This window comes from Terrapene carolina, unplaced genomic scaffold (assembly GCF_002925995.2).
Source record: "Terrapene carolina triunguis isolate 2854851 unplaced genomic scaffold, T_m_triunguis-2.0 Scaffold42, whole genome shotgun sequence".
Taxonomy (NCBI): domain Eukaryota; kingdom Metazoa; phylum Chordata; order Testudines; family Emydidae; genus Terrapene; species Terrapene triunguis.
This window is the reverse complement of record NW_020664393.1, coordinates 15,272,420-15,294,367: the sequence shown is the minus strand read 5'-3', so window position 1 is coordinate 15,294,367 and position 21,948 is coordinate 15,272,420. Positions and strand designations below refer to the sequence as shown.

General features: G+C 42.4%; 1 protein-coding gene across 2 annotated transcripts in view; it reads left to right on the top strand.

The window, feature by feature from the left end:
- Nucleotides 1-811: 811 nt before the first annotated feature.
- UFL1 (UFM1 specific ligase 1) overlaps nucleotides 812-21,948 on the top strand; it is a 42,835-nt gene continuing 21,698 nt past the window's right edge. Inside the window, exons 1-7 of one of the 2 annotated variants that reach the window (XM_024192652.3) lie at nucleotides 812-915; nucleotides 1,970-2,115; nucleotides 8,902-8,930; nucleotides 9,694-9,791; nucleotides 10,330-10,444; nucleotides 11,817-11,947; nucleotides 12,664-12,722. In XM_024192652.3, coding sequence (XP_024048420.1) covers nucleotides 839-915; nucleotides 1,970-2,115; nucleotides 8,902-8,930; nucleotides 9,694-9,791; nucleotides 10,330-10,444; nucleotides 11,817-11,947; nucleotides 12,664-12,722 — 655 coding nt within the window. In that variant the 5' untranslated portion in view covers nucleotides 812-838. Of the gene's footprint in view, nucleotides 916-1,969; nucleotides 2,116-8,901; nucleotides 8,931-9,693; nucleotides 9,792-10,329; nucleotides 10,445-11,816; nucleotides 11,948-12,663; nucleotides 12,723-21,948 lie in introns of those variants that run through there. The other variant, XM_029912059.1, reaches the window with a different exon arrangement.

The following is a 21,948-nucleotide window of genomic DNA, read 5'->3' as shown; positions in this document are numbered from 1 at the left end:
ACCCACCTTGTCTCTCTAATATCCTGGGCCCAACAGGGCCACAGCACCACTGCATACTTTTATTCTAGATACAAGGGACAGTTCTGCTGGTCAATTTCTAAATGCAAACACACAACCCAGTCTCACATCACCATGCTCTGAAGGTAGAATACTCTTCCGACTGAGCCCAGACTGCTGCTCTCTCCGCTCAAGCTGAACAAGCGAACAATCACTCAACCTGAGCCAAGGCTTTTTCTAGACTGGGGGAAAAAGTGGTTTGTTTAAATGGGCTAGGTAAGGTTTATCTACACTTGAAAGGTAATTCGGATTAAGGTGGGGGTGTGAATTTAGCTATTCCTGGATGACGCCAATTTATTCCATCCTGCACCTGAGAAACCTTCCCCACCAAGCGGCGTTTCCTTGCCACTGTTACGTTCCTGTGACAAGTGTCACCCGTGGCGGATGGGCGCCAGCCTGCAGCTACCGACGTCCGTGGCAGGTCTGCAGCTGGCAGCCGGGCGGAGGCTCCCACCTGGTGCCATGACTTACCCCAGGCAGGCTGGAAAGGAGCCGGCCCTGGGCTGAGGGCTGGAGGGTTTCGTGGGGGCAGGTCTTTAACAAGGCTCCTGTCCCGTTTCAGCTCCACGCGGGATCGAAGCCCAGGGCTGGGCGGGCGCTGGGGAGCCCGCCTCCCACTCGGGGCGGGGAGCGGAGCCGCTTTCCCTGCGCTACTGCTTCCCCTCTCTAGGGGGCGCTGTGGGGAGGCGAACGCGATCGTTGACGCGCCGTAGCGGTATGTCCCTGCGCGCGGCCCGTAGCCCGGCGGCTAGGCTGACGTGTGGCTACGGCGGGGGCAGCGATGGCGGCCGCCTGGGAGGAGATCCGCAGACTGGCTGCCGACTTCCAGCGGGCGCAGTTCGCCGAGGCGGCGCAGAGGTGAGGGGACTGGGGTACACCCTCCCCCGCCGAGTCCTGGCGACCGAGAGGAGGAGCCCAGCTCCGCGCGCGTCCCGTCCCCCCCCCCCCCCCGGCCCGGGCCCCCGGGGCCCAAGGGCGGGGGGGATGGACAGCGCCGGGCACTGCGTGTTGGACGGCTGTGGGGAGGTCCGGTGGCCAGGACTCTGTGTGGGGGGAGGGGGAAGGAGGAGCACTCCGCCCAGTGGGGTGTGGGGCGGGCAGTATGCAGCGCCCTGCACTGGGGGCGGTGAAGTGTCGAGCGCACCGCGGCCCGGATCATAACAAGGTTACTGTGGCTGAAATTGGAGTAGAAAATACTTTCCTTGCTCCGTGCCCAGTGCGTCCTGCGCCGTCACTGCAGAGTCAGCCAGTGTTTGTTTGGGTCTGGCACCTCACGGGAGAAAACCCATTTTTGAAATAGGAAAGCGGTGATGGTAAAACTATAGAAATGGGCAAGTGAAACTAACAACTCACATTTTAAAGTTGATGGGATTTCAAACTGATAGCGCCCTTTTCAGTTCCAGCCTCCTATTTATCCACATCAGCGGATCAGCTAAATATTTAATCTTTTGGTAGTGCTTTGTCTTTATCTGTCTTGACAAACAATTGTAATTTGTATAAGTGGGGGCAGTCATTTGCTTAATTGTTTTAACTATTTTCAAAATCAAACTCCAAAGTAACAAATTATAATCATAGGGCCTCATCCTGCAAAGTTGACAAAGAGCTTAACTTTGCTGATGTGAGTGGTCTCATTGAAACATTGACTATCCATGAGAGCAAGGAAACTGACTTCAATGATACTACTCACATGAATAAAATTAATCATTTCTAGGAACATTTGCAGGTACTAAGACCATGTTTTTAAAATGAAAAGAGAATTAGGATTTTGTATGAAATTGACATACTGAAAGTTGTGTGCAGAGAATAGCAAATTAATCGTTCAGTTTGTAAAATTTGAAAAGCTTCAGTTATTTATCCCAAAATTAGAAGTTCTCATTTAAAATGACTTGGTTACTCTTTATAACGTCCACAGGCTGTCTGAACGTAACTGCATAGAGATTGTTGCTAAGCTGATTGCTGAAAAGCAGCTGGATGTAGTGCATACGCTTGATGGAAAGGAGTATATCACTCCAGCACAGATTAGCAGAGAAATACAGGATGAGCTTCATGTTTGTGGTGGTAAGAGTTACATTTGTTTTTCTTCACTTCAGTTAAATTAATAGCAAGATCATAGAAAATAATTTGGGGATTCAAAGATTGCCTTTGTCCTTCAATAAACTTAATATTACTTAAATTTGCATTTCCCTGTTGCTTCATTGAGGATTGTCTCGCTTCCAAACTCCGGCCACTGGCTGGTTGTGAACCAGAATTGTCAATGTTACCTTATTTTGTAGTATCAAGAATATAGGACAAGGATGTTACAACGCACAAAAAGAAATCTTTTAGCGCCCTTAATATATTGCTAATATTATTTTTTATATATATATATCCCAAAATATATATTATAAGCCAAAATATGTACTTTGATATCTTATGGGCATTAATATTGTTCATATCTTGTATGTATAGTAAATAAAATAGATTTTTATAAATTCAGTAAATGTAGCGCTGTGTTTAATGATTGTTAATGACTCCATCACTATCAGATTAAAAGTGTGAGTAAGACTGAAAAAATTCATTGTACTTTTGTGGGCACTTAAAGCCTGATCTTGTAGTACAAAATAAGCATTTGCATGTGTATATGGGTGGTTTTGTTTTGTACTGAATATTGTTATTTAATGGTCAGAAATTATCTAAACATGACTGGTATATTTAGACAGTTTTCAAAGACAAGTTAAAGAAGGTTGTTGAATCAAGCAAATCACTCAACTAACCAACCATTTTCCTCTGTGGAGGAATAAATGTATGTGCAGTTATAATCAGAAAAGTGGATTTAAAACGTTCCATGATGAGGTTTGACTTCTCAAATACTCACTTCACAAGTAGATTAGTTTTGAAAGGTGTGTGTATCTGTTAGAAAACTTACAATAATATAACTATCAATTTAAAACCAATATAATTACACCAGTGAAAACCTCTAATATAGATGCATTACAGCCATAGGAATTGTAATTTAAACCAATTTAAGAACATCTGTATTGGAAGTTTGCACTGGTGTAACTAGATTTGATGTTCAATTGACTTAGAGAATTTGCACTGATGAAACTACATTTTTCTAAAATAGATGAGGCCTGAGAACGAGGCCTGCAACCTTGACTCAGAATCTGAAAATCATATTTGTTTCTGCCTCTTACAACATCACTAGCAATAAAAATGTCTCAATCAGAATTTAGAATCAATTTTGTTGATGTAGAAATATAGAATAATATCCAGCCTATTCTTCCATGTCTATATGATATCACAGAGTGAACAGTAGTAAAAGCTTTGATGTATTAGGTATGGTTTAGATGCACAGGGAGCATATATGGCTTAAACTACCCATTTGTCTATAGCAAATGGGTAGTTTAGCCTACAGATTTCTACCAACATAACTCTATCAGTCAGAGGTGCGAAGAGGTATGATCCCTGCCCAAAAGCTGTGTCAACATAAGCCCCTAATGCAGACACAGTTATACCAGTAAAACTACACTTTTAAACAGTATAGCTTGTTTTACCTGTGTGGAGTCATTTTACTATTCTAATACAAAGCTCTGCTTTCCCAGTATAGCTGCGTCCACCCTAGGTGCTCTTTGCTGATATAGTTTACTGTATTGCAGGGATCGGCAACCTTTGGCACGCGGCCCGCCAGGGTAAGCACCCTGGCGGACTGGGCTGGTTTGTTTACCTGCCGTGTCCGCAGGTTCGGCCGATTGCAGCGCCCACTAGCGCGGGCCGAGGGATGTGCTGCCCACCACTTCCCACAGCCCACATTGGCCTGGAGCAGGAACCACGGCCAGCAGGAGCTGTGATCGGCCGAACCTGCTGATGCGGCAGGTAAACAAACCGGCCCGGCCCACCAGGGTGCTTACCCTGGTGGGCCGCGTGCCAAACGTTGCCGATCCCTGCTGTATTGGATAAACATTCCTAGTGTAGACATGGCCTAAATTAGAATGTGGAGAAAGCATATGGTACCTCTAGTTAATCTGAAGTCTTTCCCCCTTGTGTGAAGTTCATATCATCATATGGTTTGGAAAATAAGTTCACACACCTGCCACATTCATGCACTATAGCTGATTTTTCCTAAGATTACCTTGTCAGCTTGGCAAAAGTTCAAATTTGTTACCATTTGATAGCAGTTTTCTGGCACATGAGGAAAGGATTGGTGGTTTCAGTTCCATGTCTAGTAGACTGGTGTTCCTCTTCTAGTAGTGTCCTTATGGGTGCTCCACTCTAGGTGCACTTGCATCCCCTGCGCCTTTGACTAGAGATTTCTTCAGCAGTGTCCGTTTGGCCTGTGCATACATGTTACTCAGCCTTGTGCTCCATCCCGTTGCTATATGGCACTGTGTGGGCTAACCCTTCTCAACTGTCATGGCTTACGACGAAGTTGAGTTTTGGCCATAGGTGCTGGAACTAGGGGTGCTAGTGGTTTGAAATGGTTTCCACTATATACAGGGTTTACAGTTTGATTCTGACATTTGAAGAAGTGGGTTTTTTACCCACGAAAGCTTATGCCCAAATAAATCTGTTAGTCTTTAAGGTGCCACCGGACTCCTTGTTGTTTTTGTGTATACAGACTAACACAGCTACCCCCTGATAGTTTGATTCAGTGGCTCTCAGCACTCCCATTATACAAATTGTTCCAGCACCTCAGGTTTTGGCTCAGCTGTGTTCTCTTAGCTTTTGTACTTAGTGTATTAAAGTAATTAGTTAGTTGTATTTTTAAAAAAAGTTTCTCTCTCTCTCTCTAGATATATATATAGATATAGATCATCCCCCCCGCCCCTGAGGATGTTTTGCCCTTTCCAAGGGTATGCTTGGTTCTCCCGGATTCAGGTGTTGCCTGTCATGCTGGGAGGCAATCCCAGTGAGTGATGGACACTCCCGCTGCATCCATTGCCTTAGGGAATGTCATATTTCCCAAAAGTGCAACTTCTGTCTGGCGTTAAAATCTAGAGCCAGAAAGAACAGGGAGATAAACTTTGACTCCTTAAGATGGAGAACTTGCTGCGTCTGGGCTCTGACGCAGATCAAGAACTCTTCACCCTCCTCCCCCTTGCATACACCAATTTCCGAGTAAGTCAGCTGCCTCTGAACCGCACTCCTCAAGGGCATCTAAGAGGAAGACCCAAGATTCCTCTCATAAGTCTTCCAGTGACCGTGCTCCAAGTTCTCCAGGTAGGGAACCTACATCAAAGAAATCAAATACATCAGCTCCCTCGGATCCCATCGGTCTCAGACATGGTATCCCTGAGGCTGCTGATTTCTCAAGTACCGAGAGCTCCGCTAAGTGAAGAACCCCTAAAACATCGGGTTCTGAGAGACCTTTGATACTAACAGGAGACCGCAGCGGCAAGAAGAGCTCTACCATGGTACCGGAAAAGATTGGTTGGGCTCTGTCTGGATTCTGCCCGGAGCGTTTGATACTCACATTACCATCGCTACTGTTACTTCAGCACAAGCCCTGGACACGATACCAACAATGCTGTCAGTACTGTAAGATATCTGGTTTCTCCAAGACCTCAGAGCGTTCAAGACTCTTGATTCACCATTGTTCAACACCTATATCTTTTTGGCACCAAGAACTTCCAGATCTCCGGACACCTGCCCGGTACTGATGATGATACCTCAAGCTCCTTCTGCTCTCTCACCATTACCAAGTGACTTAGAGGAGAAGGATTCTGAGGAAGATTTTGCCTCAACCTCCCAAATATCTGTTCCAGGCTCTCCACTCCGCCCCTATGGGAGCCTTTTCCTAAGGAGCCAGCGCTCACTCATGACAGATGTCCACAGCTACCATTCCGCTGGGATGAGCACCTATGGATTCCACCATCCATGCCATATGTGCCATCCTCTTGGCTATACGGGAACCCCTGGATGAAGCTGTCATGCCACCTGCACTATCCCTGGCTGGCGATTTTAAGCAGTTTCAGGATCTCATCAAGAGCATCGTGGATTCTTTACAGATCCCTCTTGAGAAGATTGAAGCAGTAGTTCTCAACCAGTGATACGTGTACCCCTGGGGTTAAACAGAGATCTTCCCGGGGGTACATCAACTCATCTAGAGATTTGCCTAGTTTTACAAGAGGCTGCATAAAAAGCACTAGCAAAATCAGTGCAAACTAAAATTTCATACAGAGAATGACTTGTTTATTCTACTCTGTATACTGTACGCTGAAATGTAAGTACAATATTTATATTCCAATTGATTTATTTTATAATTATATGGTAAAAATAAGAAAGTAAGCAATTTTCCAGGAATTGTGTGCTGTGATACTTTTGTATTTTTGTCTGGATTTGTGAGCAATTATTTTTTAAGTGAGGTGAAACTTGGGGGTACACAAGACCAATCAGACTCCTCAAAGTAATCTGGAAAGGTTGAGAGTCACTGCATTGAAGAACCGCATCAGAAGCTGTTTGACATCCTCCATATAGCCTCTTCTGCCCGCATTGCCCTGCCAGTCAACAAGGCACTCCTGGATCCTGCAAAGGTCATCTGGCATATTCTGGCCTCAATTTCTTACACGTGCAAAAGGACAGCCGAAAAATATTTCCCTCTAAGGCAGGGATCGGCAACCTTGGGCCCGCGGCCCGCCAGGATAAGCACCCTGGCGGGCCGTTCAGGTTTATTTACCTGCTGCGTCTGCAGGTTCAGCCGATCGCGGCTCCCACTGGCCGCAGTTCGCCGCTCCAAGCCAATGAGGGTGCAGGAAGCAGCAGCCAGCATATCCCTCGGCCCGCACCGCTTCCCGTAGCCCCCATTGGCCTGGAGCGACGAACCGTGGCCAGTGGGAGCTGCGATCGGCCAAACCTGTGGACGCGGCAGGTAAACAAACCGGCCCGGCCCGCCAGGGTGCTTACCCTGGCAGGCCGCATGCCAAAGGTTGCCGATCCCTGCTCTAAGGAGTCATAATTTTTATTTTCTCACCCATCTCTTAATTCCTTGGTGGTTGAGGCAGTTAACAAACGTGGTAGGCAGAACTACACTAAATCTACACTCTATGATAAAAATCATAAGCATCAAAATCTGATTCTTCAACTACTTTACAGTTTAGAATCGCCAACTACCTGGCCTTACTGGCGAAGTACAACTACACAAATTATACCAAGCTAAACTCCTTTATTGACCATCTGCCGACAGAACACAGAGAGCAGTTCCAGTCAATTATTGCAGAAAGCCAACTCCTCACAGGATATCTCTGCAGGCTTCTCTCAATGCTGCCAATGCTACTACTTATTCTATTTCTACAGCAATAGTTATGAAGAGGGCCTCCTGGCTTCCCAAAGCAGGTCCAGAATACGATAGAGGATCTTCCTTTTGATGGCACTAAGTTGTTTGCTGGCAATACACATGAATCCCTGCATACATTAAAAGTTTGAAGAGCCACTTTACAATCTCTGGGGAGCTACACACGTGCTCTGAAGAGAAAATTTAGTAGGTCCCAGAAAGCACAGATTCCCATCCTGTACAAACCTCACCACAAGAGCAGAGGTTTCAGAGGAGGAACCTACCCATCTCCCAGCCTTCAACTTCACAACTTTGCTCTTCAAAGGATCAATTTTGATGGGATGGTTGGGGTCCTGAGCTGCCATCCTCTTTCTTACCAGCTGTAATGCTTCACATGCCTTCCTCCATTCGGCAACTGCCTTCACCATAACTACGGACAAATGGGTTTTAGAGATCATTTACACAGGGTACTCTATCCACTTCAATTCTCTTCTGCTCACCAACCCTCCTTCCCTCTTCAGGGACTCCTCCCACGAGAACCTGCTATGGCAGGAAATAGACTCTTTTCTACACCTGTGTACTATAGAATCAAGTTCCACACAGCTCAGAGTGAAGGGGTTTTATTCCAGGTATTTCCTGGTTCCGATAAAAAAAAATGATGGTTGGAGACCCATCCTAGATTTAAGACTCCTCAACACATTTGTGAAGGCACAAAAATTCAGAATGGTGACACTTGCAGTGATGATCCTATCATTGTAGTATGTAAAGGCACAACTTGGACTTCTATCCATACATTTGCTGTAATAATTCACGACACTGCTTCTGATACCATGTTTGGCTCAGCTGTACTTTCTTCCATACTGAACTGGACTCTGAAGCTCCCTCCTCCTTAAAGGGGAACTGCTTGGTAGTCAGCTAGAGTGGGGCATTCATGGGGACACTACTTGAAGAAGAAATGGTCATTCACCCTGTGCAGTAACTGTGGTTCTTTGAGGTGTGTGTTCCCATGTGTTCTCCACTACCCGCTCTCCTTTCCTTCTGTCATGGGGCTTTGTGGAGGTTAGCCTGTGCAATGCTATATAGCAACAGTGTGGGGCACGAGGCTGAGTAACACGCAAGTGCAGGCCTAATGGACATTGCTATGAGCAATCTCCTATCAAAAGCGCAGGGAGTGCAAGTGCATCTAGAGTGGAGCACCCTTAGGGGGACAGGACACATCTTGAAGAACCACAGTTACTGCACAGGGTGAGTAACCACTTCTTCATGTTTTGTTGGCATCATAACTTGACAGTTTCAGCACAGAGGTAAAGGGGGAAGAGTCTCAACAATTCTTCTACCTTTAGAGAAACTGTGTTAATGTTGTCTTTAGGCACATAGGGTAGGGTGTCATGGGGAATCTTGCACTGTGGCTGCCATTGTGTGGATATTTTCCTCTGATTAAACAGATTTCAGCTTAAAATGCTGTCAATCACACTCCTTGTGATCACTAAAAAAATAATGAAATAAAGTTCATACTTGATTGGCTGTGCTGCATTATAAACCTGTTCAAAGCTATTTGATGTACTAAATACTTAAATTATATTTGTATTTTTTCAAAGGTCGAGTAAACATTGTTGACTTACAACAGGTAATTTTTTGTTATAAAAAAATGCATATACTTTGTTTCTCTGTTTCTCCATTTATAATGCATCAGTCAGTCTCCAAGTAAGTGCTGATATTGAAGTACTGTATAGCAGCAGTTGCAAAATTGGTGGCACTTCTCACTAACTTTGACTACTTTGTCCATTTGTGTATCACTTCACAAATGTTGTATTCATGCTTATTCTGATTTTGAGATAAATATTACTATACTCTGTAGTACTGTGACACTCTTTAAAATTGCCCCTAAAAAAAGAAGCAGGGCTTTCTTGATGATTTGAATAGCTCTGCTTTCTTAAATTGAGAAGTACAGGTGGATAAGAAATGTCTGCCTTTGCTAAAATTTAGAGCGATGGGGTCATACAGTGAAATATAATAAATTTTGCATGGGTCCTCTCTCTTCCTTCATTAATCTCTTGTTTCCACTAACCTCTATCCCCCAGTAATCTTCTGTGAGTAATTTTTCCTTCTGTCTCGAGCAAAATTGCTTGAAATCAGAAAACTTTCTATAAGACAATGAATGTTTCTGTTCAGAGCTTTACAAAAATCTTAATTTTCTTGGACCCTTTAACCTAGTCGTAATTGCAAGAGATTTTTTTAAAAGCACAAACACTTCTGTTCCAAGCCCCAGACTTTCTTGCACATAAATATGATAGAGCAAATAAAAAGCAGATATCCTTTTCAAAGTATAGTGTCTTAATGTCTGAAAATTCATTTGAATTTAAGGGACTGATGGATTTATTTTTTTCCAGATAATAAATGTAGACCTGGTCCATATTGAAAGCCGAGCTAATGACATTGTTAAATCAGACAGAACTATTCAGCTGGTGCTGGGACAGTTTATAAATGAGTGAGTATCTTCAGGAGAAATGTATACAGTGGTCCAGAGGTATGACTTTAGATGTTATAGGTGCAGTATAACTATAGTCTTCTATTATTAATTATGCTTCAGAGCTTATTCTTGAGGCAGAGAATAGACTTTCGTGGACCAGAACCAGTGACGTGCTGAGCACCCTCGTCTCCTATAAAAATCCATGTTCAGGTCCCTTTGAGAGGAAAAACTGGGTGTGTTTTTATGAGGGGGTTGTGAAGTTAATTCTTATTGTTCCATATAAGGAAATAAAGGAACAGGTTGCAGACTAGTGGGTTGGTTAGCAGAATTTTAAAAATACAACCTTTTCCCTGTAATAGTTGTACTGAGCAAGATGAATTCCCACAGCCCATCTATTTCTATTTTACAGTAAGTTCCAGTATATTTATGCATACTCTGGAAAAATGTTTACTCTGAACAAATAAATTAATAATGAGGCAGGATAACTATACGTAAAAAGATGCAAGTTGAATTGGGAACGTCACACTAATGTCTTTTCTTCCTGGTTTTACATAAGGAGTTACCTAGACCAATTAGCAGAAGAAATAAACGATAAACTACAGGAAACTGGTCAGGTGACAATATCTGAACTCTGCAAGGCATACGACCTTCCAGGAGACTTCTTGATACAGGTTACTGCATGTTATCTACCCTTTCATATAGAAACGTTGAATTCTGATTTGAAGAAATATTTCCCTCTTATAGCAACTTTATTATCCAGGAAACAAAGATGATAGTTATATGAAGTCTTGGGTAGTGTCCTAAGCAGGTCAATATTAAATCTCTCAGGTTTGCATTTTAGCGGCTATGAACTGATTTAGGTTAAAATTTGCCAGTACAGAATTCCAGTATCTGAACTGAGCTAGGTTTCCTCTCAGCCATTGTGATCCTTTAGGAAAAAGGAATGAACATACTTTAAGAGTGTGATCAAAGGATTTGAAAAACTGCCTTTGGGTGAAAGACTTAAGGGGCTCAGTCTCGTTAGCTTATCAAAGAGAAGGTTCAGGGCTGAACTTGATCACAATCTATAAGTACCTACCTGGGGAACAGAAATTTGATAATAGGAGTGCTCTTCAATCTAGAGGAGAAATGTATAACAATATCCATGGGCTGGAAGTTGAAACTAGACAAATTTAGACTATAAAGGTCCACATTTTTAACTGTAAGAGTAATTCAGCATTGGAACAACTTACCAAGGGTTGTGCAGGAGATCCTCTATCACTGGAAATTTTTAAATTAAGAATGAATGTTTTTCCAAAACAAGCCATAGGACTTCCCTTTCAATGAGAGAAGCTCTTTTTCAAAGTCCTCATTGAAAGGGAAGTCCTATGGCCTGTGTTATGCAGGTATTCAAACTAGATGATCGCAATGGTCCCTTCTGGCTTTAGTCATCTTCTAAACACATTGTCCAGAATATATACACATACAGTTTCTTTTTTTGTCTCAGATAATCTGAATGTTTTAAGTCACTAATTTGAACGCCGATTCCAATCTTTTTCCTTTTGTCTGGGTTTTTTTATTTTATTTTTAATTTCTTGCTGTTAATTTCTACTCTGACATCTCAGAAGAGTGGGTCAGGGACTTCCTTTGTCACAGACACAAAGGATTTAACATGAATGTGCAGCCTCAGAAATCCAAGACCAGATGGGTTTCTTTCACAATGTGTTCGTTCTTCATTCACCTGTAAAGATTGTAATATGTGTGGGAGAGGGAATAGTCATTACATAATTCAGGTCATTGTATGTATTATTAAGAAAGCTACTTTAACCTGGCGATTGCAGTTGGGTCAAAATAACACGAACTCACACACACAATCTGTGTGTTTTTTATAGTATCTTCTCAATATTCTCCAGTAATAATTACCATTTAAAATGCATTCTTATTTCTCAATACATTGATTATTTAGACAAATTAACTTTCTAATCTACAGCTTAAATACATTTTCTTCTATGCTGTGTAACTGTAAACTGTCGTACCAGCATTTATCATAACTTCTGTTCACAGACATTGTCCCCCCGTCTGGGTAGGATTATCCATGGCCAGATAGATCAGGACAACAAAGGAGTGATTTTTACAGAGGCATTTGTAGCCCGGCATCGGGCACGCATTCGTGGTCTGTTCAGTGCCATTACTAGGTAAGCCCTGACACAAATATCTGTATGTAGAAATGTGTTTTACAGCATTCTTTATGCATCTGATTTATTTGTAATATACAAAAAAGAAAATAAAGGCATATGTATGAGACCTTTTCAATTACAATTCATTTTACTGTGAGAGAGAATTTTGTGTACTTTTTTGGCACAACATGTAATGTGAGCCCAGTCCTCTGCTGATGTACGAAGGTACTTGAGCAGCAGGAAAGGCTTATTCCTAGAAAAGGGAAAACTAGTTAGCTAAAATGAGCTAAATTACAATGGGAAAATATTTTGAAAAACTGGCTAAAACTGGTCATGAATACACTGTGAATTCTTAATTTTCTGGAAAGTGTCACCCTCATTGACATAATTACAGATTGATACCCAGCAACCACACTTCATTTTTCAGAAATTTGGGTATCAGTTCAATAGCCATCTTAATGCTCTATCTTGAGCAGGAACTTAGTTAGCAGAAGTTTGTGTGTGTATATATGATATTTACAGTAGTAGTAATACAGTTTTAAACCAGTATGAATTTATAAATTTCATAAATTAAACAACCTGGCAGTAACAGTCTGGCTAAAACACTTGATCAGTTTTGCAGAAAATACCTTTCTTGAGGGAAAAGTCCCGAGGTACTTGTATTGTTTGTAGATTCTACTTCAATTTGAGAGTCTCCAGGCCTGTTTCATGTTTATTCTTTTTATTCTTTATAGGCCTACTCCTGTAACTAACTTGATCACTCGGTATGGATTTCAGGAACAACTGCTTTACTGTGAGTTTCTTTCAGATTTTGTTTCATGTATTTAGATTCTTTATTGTTGGAATTAATCATTTCAAATAAACCTTTTAGTATTTAGTATTGTTTTTGCAATAAATAGCAATTGGTCTCCTTTCCAGTTTAATAAGTAATAGACTTCTTGTGCTGTCCACAGCTCAAAGAAGTGTCTCTATATCTACAGCAATGAAAGCTCATTGATGGAATACCTCTAAGGGAGTGGAATGATGCAAGAAGTGCAATATTCATTTTTGTCTTCTATTTCATTATGTGCGCTCAGCTACTGGTATTTTTATCAATGGAGCACACAAAAGGGACAGATTTCACATAGCTGAATGACATTAACTGCACAGGATTTTTATTTATTGACTTTATTTTGCGATAGCTGAGGCAGAGCTTTTGTTATGCTCACAACTAGAGGTCTTAATAAGCAGGGAGATAAATCGCACTCTTGTTTGTTTGTTTTTTCTTTTATTTAAAAAAGAGCCTCACAAAATTACAATCCATGAAGATTTCCTTTTGTAGTCCTTGATTTGATCTCACCTCAACTATTGCAACACTTCGACTATCCAGCTCTCATGTCTCCTCTATTCTATACAAAATGCTCCCTCAAAGATCTGTCTTGTCTGTGGACTGAGCACATCCTGCTATCTTCATTTGCGGGCTTCTCATCCCTTCTTATATAAAAGTTAATCTCCTTTTGTTTGCCTTCAGGGCCTCACATGACTTTGTTCTGTTAATGTTCCTGTCTTCCCTTTCTTCTTTCATTCTACATGGCTAACTGCCCCTTTAGGCTCTCCCACTGACATCCGAGTCTAATTCCCTTATGCCCGCAATCCTCTCGCTGACCCTGACCCCAGGATTCCTCCACCCTCTTTCCTCAAACAAGCCAAATAACATTAGCCCAGCCACAACAGAAAATGAGCAGCTCTAACTCTAGTGATAAACACTAAATGTACTAAAAAAATGGGGGGGGGGGTTGTTTATAAATAGCATTAGAAAGGCATGAGCTTAACTTCATTTAGTTATTCTACTTGTTCATTGCCTTCCATTTCCTTTTACTTTGAATGCTGTCTTTTTAGGCCCCAGTTCTGCAATGAGAATCTGTAGGCCCAGAGCTCGACCTGCGTAGTTCCCTTTGCAGGTTTGAAGCAGGGACTTTGTCTTCATACCTGTGTGGAGATCAAAGTGGTATCTTAATGCAGGAATTAGGGTACCGAGCCCAAGTAATTTTATCCCCAAATTGCTAAGGCTTCTGTCTAGACTGAGAAAGAAAGATAAGCTGAATTAATCATTGTTTCTTGTGACATAATTCAGAAATTTGACAAACAGTGTTGCCACATAAGGATTCTTATCACGTATAAGGTATTTCTGAGGGAATTCTGTGCCTAAAAATTCTGTGCACAATATTTTAAAATTCTGCATATTTTATTTGTCAAAATAACACAATATAATTACACCAGTTTCAATTATTTTAGTAATTTATTTCAAAATACTTGTCAGCAAGTATGTCAGTAACAACACAGACAACAAAAGTTTTCCCCCAGGAGTAGAGAGTTAAAGAAACTGCTAGGACAATCCAATTCCTGTTTCTCTGTTAGACTGAGGTTCCCAACAAAAGTATGGGTGTGTCACACGTGTCAACTAAGCACATCTTGGGGGGAAAACTCTGCCCCTTTGGTCTCAGACACCCACACCCCTCCCCACCAGACCCTAGCCGTGGGGCGCCCCCCTTAGCCCAGACACCTGCAATCTCCTAACCCCCGAGCCCAGCCGGGGCCCTCCAGAGCCCAGCTGCGGGGCAACCCCCAACACTACATCCGTGGAGTGTCCCCCTAGCCCATTCACCCACATCCCCTATCCCCCAGCGCCCTGCTGTGGGGTGCCCCCCTAGCCCAGACATCTGCACCAGAGTCCTTGTTAGAGTTAGGGTGATCTCTGGTAAACGTATTGGCGTGTGTGTAGGTTCTTTTATTGTTTTAGTATGTTTTCTCTGTAACGCATTCACCTTAAGAATAAATGTGTTTATTTAGGAAAAACTGTGAGCAATTACACTGTTGTAGCCACTGTGGAGAAAAGCAAAGCAGGCCTGCTTAAGCAGTTTGACTTGCTGGGGAATTCACATTATAGGCAGGGAACTGTGCAGCCTGGAAACACCTTAGTCAGAAGGGAGTGAGATACGTGTCTCTGCCCATAAGAGATGATGGTTGAGGAGCTGGGAGCCTGAGAGTAGGTGCTTTTGGTGGAGCATAGTGTGGGAATACAGGTGCAGTTTCCCTGAACTGTGGCAGGTAAATCCTATTTAGATTATCATAGTGAGGGAAAAATTTATAATTGGAAAAAGGTGTAAGTGATCTTACAAATTCTGTGTACTTCAATAACTGGAAGAGACCTTTAGTTCAGTTGCTTAAAGAAGCCACTCAGCTATTATTCACTCTAAATCTATGTGGCTTTTTAGCCCACCAACTGACCCAAAGGGCTTGAAGCAGGCACATTAATAAAAATTAAAAATCTTAAATTCAAATTAAACTCCACAGTCTCTGTTTTAACATAGTCAATGTATATATGCTGTCCAGGAATGCATTGTCCAGCTATGCAGAATTAAACAGGAAAATCTGTTAAACCTTATGTTGCAATAATATTTTTGTCCAATGCAATTTCATTGTGTAGTTAAAATTGATTACAGCAATTGTTCATGTAATGCTTAGCCGTTATTATGCAAGTCTTTTTAGCTACTAAAGTTTGAATTTTGGTTGTGACAGCCTCCTGCAGATCAACACTGGGGCTAATCGAGTTTGTTGATGCTTCTCTCTTTGTTCAGTAAGCAGCTTTTGTTCTTCATGTCGTTCCAATGTTCCTTCCTATACTCCGTTTCTCGGCTCATTTTCATGAATTTCAAAGAGCGTTTTATTCACTTTGATAATTTCTTGTAAATTTTAAAAGTAAAAGCTTTTTCTTTAATTTTGTCCATTTTCTGAATATAATTTCAGTTTCACAAATGTTTGAGTACTGGAAAACATTTTCCAAATTAGTATAAATATAGGCCTTATCAAAGTTTCTTAGATATATAATATGATTAGGGCTATCAATTAATCTCAGTTAACTCACGCGATTAACCTCAAAAAACTTAATCGCAGTTTTAATTGCACTGTTAAACAATAGAATACCAATTGAAATTTATTAAATATTTTGGATGTTTTTCTACATTTTCATATATATCTTGTATTCTGTGTTGTAATTGAAATCAAAGTGTGTATTTTGATTACAAATATTTGCACTGTAAAAATAATAAACAAAAGAAATAGTATTTTTCAGTCCACCTCATACAAGTGCTGTAGTGCAATCTCTTTATCATGAAAGTGCAGTTTACAAATGTAGGGTTTTTTTGTTACATAACTGCACTCAAAAACAAAACAATGTAAAACTTCAGAGCTTACAAGTTCACTCAGTCCTACTTCTTGTTCAGCCATTCACTAAAACAAACAAGTTTGTTTATATTTACAGGAGATAATGCTGCTCTCTTCTCACTTTCTGGTGACGTAAATAAGAACAGGCATTTGCCTGGCACTTCTGTAGCCGGCATTGCAAGGTATTTACGTGCCAGATATGCTAAACGTTCATATGCCCCTTCAAGCTTCGGCCACCATTCCAGAGGACATGCTTCCATGCTGATGACACGCATTAAAAAAATAATATATTAACTAAATTTGGGACTGCACTCCTTGGGGGAGAATTGTATGTCCCCTGTTCTGTTTTACCTGCATTCTGCCATATATTTCATGTTATAGCAGTCTCCGATGATGACCCAGCACATGTTCATTTTAAGAACACTTTCACTGCAGATTTGACAAAACGCAAAGAAGGTACCAATGTGAGATTTCTAAAGATAGCTACAGCACTCAACCCAAGGTTTAAGAATCTGAAGGGCCTTACAAAATCTCAGAGGGATGAGATAGGGAGCATGCTTTCAGAAGTCTTAAAAGAGCAACACTCTGATGCGGAAACTACAGAACCCAAACCACCAAAAAAGAAAATCAACCTTCTGCTGGGGGCATCTGACTCAGATGATGAAAATGAACATGCGTCGGTCCTCACTGCTTTGGATGGTTATGAAGCAGAACCCATCGTCAGCATGGACGCATGTCCTGTGGAATGGTAGTTGAAGCATGAAGGGACATATGAACCTTTAGCGCATCGGGCATGTAAATTTCTTGCGGCGCCGGCTACAACAATGCCGTGAGAAAGCCTGTTCTCACTTTCAAGTATCAGAGGGGTAGCCATGTTGGATGGATCGACCGCTATGCCTACCTTCATGCCTCCAGCTTCCACCCCGGACACACCACACGATCCATCGTCTACAGCCAAGCGCTGAGGTACAACCGCATCTGCTCCAACCCCTCAGACAGAGACCAACACCTACAAGATCTTCACCAAGCATTCTCAAAACGACGATACCCACACAAGGAAATAAAGAAACAAATCAACAGAGCCAGACGTGTACCCAGAAGCCTCCTGCTACAAGACAGGCCCAAAAAAGAAACCAACAGAACTCCACTGGCCATCACCTACAGTCCTCAGCTTAAACCTCTCCAACGCATCATCAGTGATCCACAACCCATCCTGGACAATGATCCCTCACTTTCACAGACCTTGGGAGGCAGGCCAGTCCTCGCCCACAGACAACCCGCCAACCTTAAGCATATTTTCACCAGCAACCACGCACCGCACCATAACAACTCTAACTCAGGAACCAACCCATGCAACAAACCTTGATGCCAACTCTGCCCACATATCTACACCAGCAACACCATCACAGGACCTAACCAGATCAGCTACAACATCACCGGCTCATTCACCTGCACGTCCACCAATGTTATATATGCCATCATGTGCCAGCAATGCCCCTCTGCTATGTACATTGGCCAAACTGGACAGTCACTACGCAAGAGGATAAATGGACACAAGTCAGATATCAGGAATGGCAATATACAAAAACTTGTAGGAGAACACTTCAACCTCCCTGGCCACACAATAGCAGATGTAAAGGTAGCCATCTTACAGCAAAAAAACTTCAGGACCAGACTCTAAAGAGAAACTGCTGAGCTCTAGTTCATTTGCAAATTTGACACCATCAGATCAGGATTAAACAAAGACTGTGAATGGCTATCCAACTACAGAAGCAGTTTCTCCTCCCTTGGTGTTCACACCTCAACTGCTAGCAGAGCACCTCACCCTCCCTGATTGAACTAACCTCGTTATCTCCATACTGATTTATACCTGCCTCTGGAAATTTCCATTACTTGCATCTGAAGAAGTGAGGTTCTTGCCCACTAAAGCTTATGCTCCCAGTACTTCTGTAAGGGCTGGTCTATACTTAGCCGCTAGTTCGGCGGCTGGAAATCGAACTTCCTGGTTCGATTTATCGCGTCTGGTCTGGACTCGATAAATCGAACCAGGAAGTGCTCGCCGTCGACTGCGGTACTCCGTCTCAATGAGAGGAGTACCGCGGAGTCGACGGGGGAGCCTGCCTGCCCCGTGTGGACCGCGTCTGAACCACGGTAAGTTCGAAGTAAGGTATGTCGACTTCAGCTACGTTATTCACGTAGCTGAAGTTGCGTACCTTACTTCGACTTGGAGGGTTAGTGTAGACCAGGCCTTAGTCTTAAAGGTGCCACAGGACCCTCTGTTGCTTCTCACTTTCAGGTGACATTGTAAACAAGAAGTGGGCAGCATTATCTCCTGAAAATGTAAACAAACTTGTTTGTCTGAATGATTGCCTGAACAAGAAGTAGGACTGAGTGGACTTGCAAGCTCTAAAATTTTACTTTGTTTTATTTTTGAATGCAGGTTTTTTGGTACATAATTCTATATTTGTAAATTCTGCTTTCATGATAAAGAGATTGCACTACAATACTTGTATTATGTGAATTGAAAAATACTATTTCTTTCGTTTTTACAGTGCAAATGCTTGTAATCAAAAATAAATATAAAGTGAGTTCTGTACGCTTTGTATTCTGTGTTGTAATTGAAATCAATATATTTTAAAATGTAGAAAACATCAACAAATTTTAAATAAATTATATTCTATTAATGTTTAACATAGTGATTAATCGAGATTATTTTTTAAATTGTGTATTAATCGCAATTATTTTTAATAGCTTGACAGCCCTAAATGACTATATATCATAATTAATTATACTTATATTAATTAAAATAGATATAATTATGTATAATTTGTTAAATTTTATTTATATATAGTACCTGTAGTAATATAAACTTTAAAAGCTTGATGTTTTTAAATTTCCTGGCTTCTTTCATTAAAAATCCTTTAGAAATTTCTTTCATGTCTGGTGAATAAGTTGTATAAACAAGCTATTAACTAATTCCCCATTTAATAATTATTCCAGCAGATATTGAAGTATTAAGAAAATAACCATCTTTGATCCTATAATATTGCCATGCCATTGTTCGCCTTAAGATGACATCAGGCTATTTATAATAAGGAATGCTTATATTTTGAAATGTAAAATAGTTTCAGTTAAGGAGTAATAAATTTACAAAGCTTAATAGACAGCATCAGGTTCCCTCACTTCTGAGCATATAGCCCTAATCGAAAGCCCATTTCAGTCAATGGAAAAACTCTCATTAACATCAGTGGTCTTTGGATAAGACCTTATGGGACATAAATTATTTTCACTTTTATTTAAAACTCTTTTTAAAATATTTTATTGTTTTTGTTGTTCTAGCATTTAAAGCAGGGGCGGGCAAACTTTTTGGCCTGAGGGCCGCATCGGGTTTCGTAAATTGTTTGGAGGGCCGGTTAGGGGAGGGGGTCGTGGCCCAGCCCCGACTTCCTATCTGGCCCCCCCTCCGGGACTCCTGCCCCATCCAACCCCCCTGTTCCCTGACGGCCCCCCCGGGACCCCTGCCCCATCCACCCCCCTGCTCCCTGTCCCCTGACTGCCCCTGGAACCCCTGCCCCTGACTGCCCCCCCAGGACCGCTGCCCCCATTCAACTCCCTGTTCTTCCCCCTCCCCCCCGACCGCTATCCACATCCCGGCCCCCTGACCACCACCTCGAACTCCTCTGCCCTCTATCCACCCCCCTTCTGCTCCCTGCCCCCTTACCTTGCTACTTGGAGCACTGGTGGCTGGTGGCGTTACAGCCGGGCCACGCCGCCGTTGCCACCACGCAGCTCAGAGCACCAGGTCAGGCCTGACTCTGCAGCTACGCTGCCCCAGGAGCTCACAGCCCCGCCGCCCAGAGCAGTGTGCCGGCAGCGGAGCAAGCGAGCTGAGGCTCTGGGAGAGGGGGAACAGCAGGGGAGGGGCCGGGGCTAGCCTCCCGGGCCAGGAGCTCAGGGGCCGGGCAGGACGGTCCCGCATGCCGGATGTGGCCCACGGGCTGTAGTTTGCCCATCTCTGATCTAATAGATCCAAACAGGATGAAGGCTCTTTTGTGCTGTAAAATCTCTTAGAAAGGGGCAGTCCTTGTCCTGTAGGAATCTTATAATTTAAGAAATATCATTTTTAACCAGTAATTTTTACATCTATTTTGAGAGCTTCACTTCCACGCCTGTCTGTAAAGCACCTGGCACACTGTTAGTGCTCTACCATTAATAATACTTCTAGTTTGGCTATATTTTAATTTTTGTGTCAAAATCTTGTAAATAAAGCTTTTTTCCGTGAACTTTGAATGGAAGTAAGATTGAAAATGTAAAATGAGTAATAAAATCAATGCAGTGCACTTTCAATATGCTGTATTGTTTCTGTATGTTGGGTAGTATGAGTATGTAGAGTTTGCTTTCAAAAGTGGTTAGTGTAAACCTCTGTTTTTCCATGTAGTTCTAAGTACTTACTTTTTTTTAATCTTCCGAAGCGGCCTGTTAAGCCCTGTCTAGGCTAGGTAATTGAACTGTTGCTGAAAATGTTTTTTTGCAGTGTTTGTCCCTGCACCAGTATGGAAAACAGTTTGTTAAACAGCATAGCACTTTAAATTCATACCCTACCATATTCCGGAATAACTTCCCCATGTAGACAAGACAATATACGCAACCAGCTAGACTGCAACGAATAAAGCTAAGCAACTGGTAGCAACAGTGGAAAATTTTAGTAAGAAAAAAACAAAGATAGTTTTGGCCAGTCAGTAGCTACTTCAGAATAATATCCCATGTGGACACTCGTATTCCAGAATAAGGGTGTCCACATAGAGAGTTATTCCCACATAGCTATTGCAGACTAGTTTATTCCGCAATAGCTATTCCAGTCAAGTTTGCCAGGTACACAAGCCCTAAATCTCAAGATTCCCACTTGAGTTCCCACTTTGGCAGTGTTTATCACCGCCATAGAATATTTTATTGTCCCATCCTGACAGATTCAGTTAGCATGGCCACACACACCTAGCTTATACTGTTGAGATGGGTTCCGGGCATACCAGGAGTATTTGCATGATGATGACTTTCTCAGATGGCAGTTTCTATGGTGCGTCCCCCAACCCTTTTTTCTGTTTCAGTCCTGGGGATGATACACATCACTTGTTTATCCTTTTTCTGAGGGAAGGGGAAAAGCAATTTATCACCTGTTTGCTCTCCTGTCCATTTCTGTGTTGTAGAGCTCCTGTCACAAATTCCCTAGTCTTGACAGATTCAGTGGGTGTTTGCCATAGGGAAGGGTCTCTGTTTCTTTCCAGTTGTGTTCCCCTTGCTTTCTGTTCCCATTCTTGTTAAACAGTTAATGAAGTAGGAGCTGTATATATAGTCCCACTTTATGTTTTACTCCAGGTATAAACCCATGGCTACTCTGATCTTTCTTTAAAGAAGAAGAATTCAACACATCCTATAAAACAAAACCTAGGATAAAAAATTCCAGTAGAACAGTGGTTCTCACACTGTGGGTCGGGACCCCAAAGTGGGTCGCAACCTCGTTTTAATGGGGTCGCCAGGGCTGGTGTTAGACTTGCTGGGGGCTGAAGCCAAAGCCCAAATTCCACTGCCTGGGACTGAAGCCAAATCCCGAGGGCTTCAGCCCTGGGTGGCAGGGCTCAGGTTACAGGTCCCCCGCCTGGGGCTGAAGTTCTTGAGCTTCGGCTTTGACCTCCCACCCCGGCCCGGGGCAGTGGGGTTTGGGCAAGTTCAGGCTTTACCTGTCTCCCCCCAGGGTCGTGTAGTAATTTTTGTTGTTGGAAGGAGGTTGCGGTGCAATTAACTTTGAGAACCTCTGCAGT